General features: G+C 55.6%; 1 protein-coding gene across 1 annotated transcript; it reads right to left on the reverse strand.

The window, feature by feature from the left end:
- Positions 1-2,487: 2,487 nt before the first annotated feature.
- TMEM191C (transmembrane protein 191C) lies at positions 2,488-5,019 on the reverse strand. The gene is made up of 10 exons (XM_032875968.1): positions 4,832-5,019; positions 4,433-4,556; positions 4,244-4,294; positions 4,018-4,095; positions 3,800-3,856; positions 3,615-3,674; positions 3,433-3,497; positions 3,276-3,348; positions 2,987-3,027; positions 2,488-2,880 (listed from the first exon to the last, which is right to left on the reverse strand). The coding sequence occupies exons 1-10, from the start codon at positions 4,984-4,986 to the stop codon at positions 2,676-2,678; spliced, it is 909 nt and encodes a 302-aa protein (XP_032731859.1). The 5' UTR covers positions 4,987-5,019; the 3' UTR covers positions 2,488-2,675.
- Positions 5,020-8,788: the final 3,769 nt, after the last annotated feature.

Here is an 8,788-nt window from a genome sequence, read left to right on the forward strand (position 1 = left end):
CGTGAAATATGAAAATATCCTTAATCTTGATCATAAGATAAATGTAAATGGGAAGTACACTCAAGGGCCGTTTCTCACCCATCAGACTCCCAGGGTGACAATATGCACCATCGCCCAGGCTGTGGGGAAAGGGGCCATCGTATCCAGTGATGGTGGGAATGGAAAACAGTCCAAGCAGGAGGAGGACCTGGGCAGTATCTAGCGCTATTGTGTGTGAGATTACCCTTTGACCACAATCCAACTTTCAGGAATTGATCTCAAAGACTGGCGAAATGCAAAGAAGGTGTTTGCAGAAGGCTCCTTGTTGAGATACTGCTTGGTTTTTGTTTTGTTTTCTAAAGATTTTATTTTTTAAGTAAACTCTACACCTGATGTGGGGCTCAAACTTACAACCCAAAATCAAGAGTCACATGCTCTACCAGCTGAGCCAGGAGCCCCAAGATATGGTTTGTAATAGCAAAGCGTGGGAATCCACCGCATCACTGCAGCTGAGTAAGGACACAGTTTCTCTGACACTGCTCAGAGCCCCATGCTGAAAGGGGAGCAGAGAAGTCCAGGGGGTACACCCGTGTTCATCTAAGAAATGGAGGAGGTCCTCACTGTATATTTCACTTAGTTAATAGGGAATAAAGTAGAGTCCATTGCAACAACCTAATGTTCTTTTTTTTTTTAAGATTTTATTTATTTGAGAGAAAGAGTGAGAGCATGAGAGGGGAGAAGGTCAGAGGAAGAAGCAGTCTCCCCGTGGAGCTGGAAGCCCGTTGCGGACTCATGACCCGAGCAGAAGGCAGTGGCTTAACCAAATGAGCCACCCAGGCGCCCTCCCCCCTAATATTTCTTCTAAGAGAATGCAGGCAACAGGGTAGAGAGAGCTGGGATAAAAGCTAGATGTCCCTAAAATGTCTTATTTCACGGATTTAATTTTGTAGTTATAGAGTATAAAAAATAAGAAATTTAAATAAAAACTTGGAAGAAAAAAAGTAACACAATGCCTGGGGCACCTCGGTGACTTGGTTGAGCACTCAACTTGGTTTCAGCTCAGATCATGATCACAGGGTCCCCAGCACACAGTTCGCTTGAGATTCTCTCCCTCTCCTTCTGCCCCTCCCTGTCCCTCCCCCAGCTCATGCTCTTTCTCACTCTAAAATAAATAAAAATAATCTAAAAAAAAAAACCAAAGTTAATCCAATGCCTAAAGATTGAAAGCAAAAAAAAAAAATCACACTCGTGAAAATGGCTATTATTTTTTAAATTTTTTGAAAAACAAAACGGGGGAGCCTGGGTGACTCAGGTTAAGCATCTGACTCTTGGTTTCAGCTGGGGTCAGTCATAGTCATGGTGATTTAGTAAATAAAATCTTTTTAATAAAGATTTAATAAATAAAATCTTTTTTAAATAAATAAATAAATAACAGATGTTGGTGAGAATGTGGGCAAATGAGAGCCCTTTTGCACTGCCCTGGAGATGTAAAACGTGGAATGCAGTAGAGCCCTTCCTCCTCAAAGCATCAAACACAGAAGTACCAATGATCCAGCAGTTCCAAGTCTGTGTATTTACCCAAAAGAACAAACATTGATACACCAGTGTTCACAGAAGCATTATTCACAACAGCCAAAAGGTGGAAACAACCCAAATGCCAATCTATGCATGAAACCATAAAGTGGTTAGCAACAAAATGTTATAATGAATGTATGAACAAAATGTTTACACCAACTAAAGGTATTTACCGTATGTGAGTATTAACAATTTCTGGACTGAAATGGATTTTTATAAGGGCACAGCACACAATTTCTAAATTTGATGAAATTTTATACACTGGACTACATAAACAAATTTAACCCCAAAAGGACTTAAACACCTACACATCAATAAGAAAACGATTGTTTGGAGACCACAGCCAAAACCTGTGTGTTGCGGGGGGCGGGGGGGAAGGCGCGTGTCGCTGGGTGTGTGCACGCGCACCCGCAACGAGATACACGGAACAATTTCACTACCAAAAAACTTAAAGAATAAAAGTAGTATTTGTATCAGATCCCCCCCCCAAAAAAACCCCACAAAACTCAAGGTTCATCATTTCCACTAAGCAGAACAGTCTACCTAAATAAAAAGACGATTCCCAACGAAGACCGCAGTGGGGAGCGCGCGGCGCCAGCAGGACCAGCACGTACCACAAGGGGACCACAGGAGACCAATGCCCAGGCCGGCGCCCTGAAGAACCTGCCGCGAGAAAACCAAGGGATGCTGCGGGGATCTCAATAACCCCCCACGCAGCCGGGGGAACCACTGACCTCCACGGAGAAAACCTGACCCGCCTGCTCCCCCGTCCCCCCCCACGCCAGGCTCACTAGCAGGGAAAAACCAAGTTTAGCAAAAAGATACTGACCAACTTCCGAGTTGCTGCGAACCCCCAGCCCCTACCCCAAGTCGCGGGTGCCGGAAGAGGGCGCGCCGGGCTCCTGCGCAAGTCGCGGGCTCTACCACCTGGAGCCCGGGGCAGCCTCTCCAAACCCAAGAACCGCCTGGAAAGCCTTGCACCCGCTGAGACCAAGATGCCAGGACCGCTGGGCCAAGGGACACATGACCCACCCCCGAGAGTCTCCCCTCGGCCTCCACCCAGGCGCCCAGAAACCACACAGAGACAGAGGTGCAGGCGGCCGCGGCCGGCGTGATGCGCGCTAGGCCGGCAGCAGGCCGCGTGCGCGCAGCTGGAGCAGCGGGGACAGCGTGTAGCGCAGGCGGCGGAAGGTGGTGTCCGAGACAAAGTGCCGGAGTCCTCGGCGGAGGGCCGAAGGGTTCACTAGCATCAGGTAGAGCAACGGCAGCGCCAGGAAGCCGAGCAGGAGCAACAGCAGCGTCTGCAGAGCGCCCAGCGCCCACAGCCTGCGGACCGAAGGACGGATGGACAGACAGGGGAAGGGGGGCGGTGGCGAGTAAGTCGTGGGGTGGAACCGAGCCCAGCGCGCCCGCCGCCTGCCACCTGACTCACCTGATGCCAGCCCTGCCGGTGCCCGTGAAAAGCCGCCTCTCCTACGGACAGAGGGAGCGGCTTCTAGCTCGGCCCCGGGGCGGGGGCGCCACGAGTTCCGGGTCCTTCATGGAGGGGGCGGGAGTCGTAAGGGACCAGAACCCCCGACCCCCAGAGTGCGGGTCTGGATGGTCACGGGCCCGTCAGGAGGCAGGCCCTCGAGGGGAGGCGGAACCCCGTGGGTGCGGGTGGCCCCCGTGCAGAGAGGGTCCGACTCCAGCCCGCCCGCCCTGTCCGGGCCCGCGCTCACACAGTCAGCCTCGGCCACCTCCTCCATGAGCGAGCCCGCGCAGTTCTGCACCCGATGAGGATGGGAGTCGCACCTGCTGGGAAGAGCATCGAGGTGGGCGATCTAACTCAGCCCCACTGCCGCCCCACCCTACCCCCACAGTCCTGGCCCCCCTTACAGCTCCGGGCCGCCGCGCGAGGCGTCCAGCTCAGCAGCTGCCTCCATCACCTTTCCCTGCAGCTCCTGGAGGGAGTGGGAGTGAGGCCTCAGGACTGGGGGAGGAGACCCCCGGGGGGGAGGACTGGGGGTCGCCGCAGCTCCGGGGTTGGAGGGGAGTCGGACGTGAGCGGCTCTCGGTACCTGCAGGACTCCGCTCTGCTCCTGAAAGCTGGCCCAGGCCTCCTCCGTCCGCTGCGCGCCCTGGGATGAGGGGAGCCCTGATGAGACTCGGGGTAGCGCCAGGCCCTCCATCCTCCCGCACCTGCGCACCTACCCACCCACACCCAAAGCCGACCTTCTCCTTCAGGCCCCGGCCCCGCCCTCACCTGCCGCAGGTTCTCCGCCTGCCTGGCGCGCTTGGCCTCCACCAGCTCCAGTTGTTTCTTCAGACGGATCCAAGGAATGTCAGGAATCCAGGACGCCCGGGACTCCCCCGCAAGCCTCCTCTCTGCCCACCCCAGCCCCTCAGGAAGCCTCCGCGCCCCCAGGTCGTTATGGCCCCGCCCGCGCCTCCGCTCCGATCTTGGGGGCCCCACCCAAACACCTGCAATGCCATCAGTTGGGTCCCCAGTCGCTGCTCTGCGCGCTGCTGACTCAGTTGTTCGCCTCCGTAGTAGAAGAGCTAGAGATGGGTTTTGTGAGGGTGGGATTTGCGGGGCTTCGAGGAGCGGGGAATGTCCTGAGAGGAAGGGACAGGGCAAAAGGGGGGCGAGGACGACAGTGGGACTTCCTAGGGGAAGCTAGAGACCGAGGCCGTCTCCTTAATGTACCTGACTCGACAGCTCTTCCCACTGCTCCTGCAGCTGCCGGTTATGTTGCTCCTGCGGAGGGGGTCGAGGAGGCTGCCTGGGCTTCTCGGAGACCGCAGCGTCGAGGCCGGCGGTACCCATCCAGGGCCCCGCCCCCGCCCTCCCCGTCCGCCCCGCCCCGCCCCATCCCATCCAGAGCCGGGTCCTCACCAAGTCCTGGTGGCGCCGCTCCGCGGCTTCCAGCAGCCCGCGAGCTCTCTCCGCGCGCTCCCGCGCCGCCTCGCGCGCCTCCCCGCGCAGGCTCCGCGCCACCTGGCTTCGCTTCCGCTGCAGGCTGCAGAGGGGAAACTGAGGCGGTGCCACCGTGGAAGGCGGCAGGTGCTCAGGCTCCCGCGGCCCCCGGGAAAGGCCAGCTGCGAATGGGCCCGAGGAAGCCCAAGCCGGGGGCCCGCACCCTCCCCTTCGTAGGTGGGGACGGGGCTTCGGGCCCCGGCGAAGAGAAATAACCGACGGGCCGGCCGGCGGCTCTGCCCAGGCCCGGGTGCCGCCGTCCGTGGAACCGACCCTCGTGCGACCGCTTCCCCCCATCGAGCCGCCCTTCCCGCGCACCTGCGCTCGCGCTCGCGCAGGTCCTGCAGGCGCCCAGTGAGGCTCTCGCTCTCGGCCTCGAGCCCGCGCACCAGCTCCTCCAGCTCCTGCTTCCGCAGTCGCCCGTCGCGGTTGTCCTTCTGCAGCTGCAGCAGCAGCTCCTGCGTGTCTGCCATGGCTCCAGCGGCTGTGTCCAGCCGCAGCTGCCCGCCTCGGAGATCCGTCCCGCGGCTGGCGTCACAATGAGCGGCAGGGGGCTGCCGAGCGCAGGCCCCGAGCCGAGCCGCGGCGGACCGGAGTGGGGCAGGATCGCACTTAGTCCCTCACACACACACAAAAATGTGAGGCAGGAGCCAAAATCGGATCAGTAAAAGGTTAATAAAATACTAATATCTGTGGGCACCTGTGTGGCTCAGTGGGTTAAGCCTCTGCCTTTGGCTCAGGTCACGATCTCAGGGTCCTGGAATCGAGCCCCGCATCAGGCTCTCAGCTGATGATCAGTCTGCTTCCCCCTCTCTCTCCGCCTGTCTCTCTGTCTACTTGTGATCTCTCTTTCTCTGTGTCAAATAAATAAATAAAATCTTTTTTAAAAAATCCACTTGGAGGGGCACCTGGTGGCTCAGTCATTGAGTATCTGCCTTTGGCTCAGGACATGATCCCAGGTTCCTGGGATCAAGCCCCACATCTGGCTCCCTGCTTGACAGGAAGCCTGCTTCTCCCTCTCCCATTCCCCCTGCTTGCGTTCCCTCTCTCGCTGTCTCTTTATTTTTAATAAACAAAATCTTTAGGGGCGCCTGGGTGGCTCAGTGGGTTAAAGCTCTGCCTTCAGCTCAGGTCATGATCTCAGGGTCCTGGGATCCAGCTTGGTGTCTGGCTCTCTGCTCAGCAGGGAGCCTGCATCCCCCTCTCTCTGCCTACTTGTGATCTCTGTCAAATAAATAAAATCTTTTAAAAAATAAATAAAATATTTTTTAAAAAATCCACTTGAAACAAAAAGATACCATGGACAAATGTTACAAATGGGTGACGGAATAGGAAAAGATCTTCGCAATCTTTGTAATCAGATGACTAGTAACTAGAATACATGGGAAATCCAGGGGCCACCATGAGAAAGACCAAATATCAAACATCAAAGGGCAAAGGGTCCGCTGGGCATTGCCCAGAGGGGAGAACTGGAACGCCCAAGAAGAGTCGGAAGAGACACCGCATTTTCCATCAAGCAGAGCAGCCAACAGAAAGACGGTTGGTTGACATCAAATATAAGCAACCAAGTGAGGGAGAAGGAACCCTTGTGCCCTGCTACCAGCACCATCTGTGGGTCATTTGGGGGAGCCACTGGGGATGAACAGTAACTGGGCATAGTGGTCCTCCATGACCCACAATTTCACCACGGGAGTACACTCCCCAGAGGAACTTTCTTCCGTGTTTGCAAAGCATTAGGAGCAGTGTAAGTGCGCCACTAACGTGTAATTAAACACTGAAATGTGATATAGGAGACAATTGATAAAGGAATCCAATGAAGCACTTAAAATGAGCTAGGATCTTCTAAAATCAACACGAAGAGACCTGAAAATAATGTTGATGGAAAAAACAATAACAACAACAACAAACCAGCATGTAGAATGAGCTGTGCCCATGATAGTATTTACCTAAACTAAGTATGCAGGGGTGAGTCCCAGGGGATGAGGAGGATGAAGAGAAGGGGGTAGGAGGGTGCAGGGGGAGCTGCGCAGGGACCTGGGCTGACGATGAGGGCAATTCCTGCTACGCCCCAGTGGGAAAGCCAAGAGTCACCAGGAGGCGACACCTTTGCAGGGGGAGCTGGGTTGCTTCTCATTAATTCTGAGAAATGTGAGCAAGACTGAAGTCATTTCGAGTTACTTACACAGTAGATTAAAAATGGCCATGGCTTCCCTGCAGGCCTGCCACCAGGAAGTGGAGCCTGCCTCCCTGGGCCGTTAATCTTGGAGAGGCCATGGATTCTGGCACCAGGGTGGGCCCTGAATGGGGAGAGATGGGGGCACTGGAGAGAGCCTGGGACAAATCACAGGGCCACACGGGGGTGAGGCATCAGTTGGGAGAGTGGTGGGTGCCTCTCGTTGGCTGTCTGGCTCGGAAGCCTCTTCCGGGCTGGGGCTTTGGAGAACGGACGGAGCAGCGGTGGCAGTGGCGTTGGAGCAGCCTTGGGCCCTGCTGCCATCCGGCCCCGTACCCTGGCCCTCACGTGCCCAGCCTCCCCTACACCCCTTGCAGCAGCCAGCCAGCACCAGCCCCAGCAGGAAGGCTCCCTGGGAGTGGGCGGGCAGCCTGGGTTAGAGCCCATGAGGGGCTGGGGTGGGGTTGGGGAGGCAGGGGCATAAAACCCTCCGACTCTGGAATGAGAGAGGAGATGCCTGTCCCCTCCATTCAGAGCCCTGGCTTCCTCCCTTCCGGGTCTGTGACCTGCAACAAGGCTCCTAAGCCCCTGTGTCTCTCGGTTTGTTCACCTATAAAGTGGAGCTTGTTAGAGACTCTTCCTCAAAGGACTGAGGGGAGCAAATGAGTTCACACACTAAGCCTCTGAGCGCTGAGCCTGGCACCTCCCCGTCCAACGGGCCATCAGCTGGCTCTCGGCACTAGGACTTCTGTCTCCACTTTGACATCTGTGGTCCCAGATGGTGGAGGAGCAGCTGACCCACAAAGCCACCCAGGTGCCCCTATATATTGAAACATTTTGAATGTACTGGGTTGGATAAAACATTAAAACTTGATTTGATTGTTCTTTCTACATTTTCCTGTGGCTCCTAGAGAAATATTCTATTGGAGGGCACTGCCTAAGGTCAGTCCTGCTGGACAGCACTCTGTCTCCAGAGTTCCCGCATGGCCACTTCTCCCTTCAGGCTTAGCCCGCCCCCTGTCCCCCCATTGCCCTATAGGGTCCCAGGGATGGCCACCACCTCCACTGGCTAGGCTTCATGATCCCGGTTTATGGATGGGGTAACCAAGGCTCAATGATGACCATCGCCAGGCAGTAGCAGCATCGGCAGCCCCTGTCCCCACCTATGTTCAGGAGGGAAGCCGGCAGCCAGTGGCCAGCCAGGATGGGCAGGTGACAAGGGCCCAGTCCCTGGGTTCCCTTTCTGCCCCGCCCCTGTATCAGGACAGGAAAGTCTCTGTGGGGGAACACCCAGGATTATGCCTCTTAGGAAACCTAAGCCACTTCCCCTCCACAACCTGAAGGTCAGGAAAAAGGCTCGGGGAACACTCCTGGCCTCAGTTCCCAAGCTGCGCAGGCCACTGGGGTCCAACTCCTGAGAACTTCTCTCCTGCACCCAGGCCCCTGCAGGAAGCACCTGCCTTTCTTCCCCCTCGGTCCATTTGGCCCATTTCTGTCGTTTCTTAAAACACGGGTTCAAAATCTTCCAGACCGTGAGCCTTCCTCCTCCACCAAACTGGGTCAGGAGCCACCTCCTCCTTGCAAAGTCCACTTCTGGGGCAGGGGCAATCAGTGCGACACTGGGCAAGTTCCACCCACCCCAAGGATGGTGGCATAGAACGGGAAGGGGGGCCGGCGTGTCCACTGCACACCGCCCTGTGCTGCTCTTGATTTTTCTTAACATTTTGGTACTTTAGAATTTATAGTTGATTATAATCTAGTATGTGTAGGCCCCATTTTCTCCAACATTTATGAGTTTATGCCCATCTCCAAATATGAAACAGCTGGAAGAATTTTAACATGAACCCCCATGAAGACAGCACCCGCATTCCACTGTTGGTTCCTCTTGCTTCCTCCCCCTCCCCACCTTCCAGGGGAAGCTGCAGTGTCGCTGCAATGTCCCTGGCTTTCAGCTTCCTGGGCCGCTCTGCCCTCCTCTCCAGGGCTGAACAGTCATTGCATCCAGACGTGCTAGGAGCTCAGTAAATGTCAACTAAGAAAGAAAAATAAAATCTACATCTGTTGTGCAGAACCCCTTGTTTTATATTTAAAACTTTTATTTT

Source organism: Lontra canadensis, unplaced genomic scaffold, assembly GCF_010015895.1.
Source record: "Lontra canadensis isolate GAN:19392208 unplaced genomic scaffold, GSC_riverotter_1.0 scaffold57, whole genome shotgun sequence".
Lineage (NCBI taxonomy): Eukaryota > Metazoa > Chordata > Mammalia > Carnivora > Mustelidae > Lontra > Lontra canadensis.

What these genes read in the sequence shown, in the direction of transcription:
- TMEM191C (XM_032875968.1), bottom strand. Translation starts at nt 4,986, where the DNA reads ATGGCAGACACGCAGGAGCTGCTGCTGCAGCTGCAGAAGGACAACCGC. An exon ending in AGGCGGAGAACCTGCGGCAG is followed by an intron (nt 3,675 to 3,799) that starts GTGAGGGCGGGG and finishes CCCTCATCCCAG; the next exon opens with GGCGCGCAGCGGACGGAGGA. An exon ending in AGGTGGCCGAGGCTGACTGT is followed by an intron (nt 3,028 to 3,275) that starts GTGAGCGCGGGC and finishes CTCTGTCCGTAG; the next exon opens with GAGAGGCGGCTTTTCACGGG.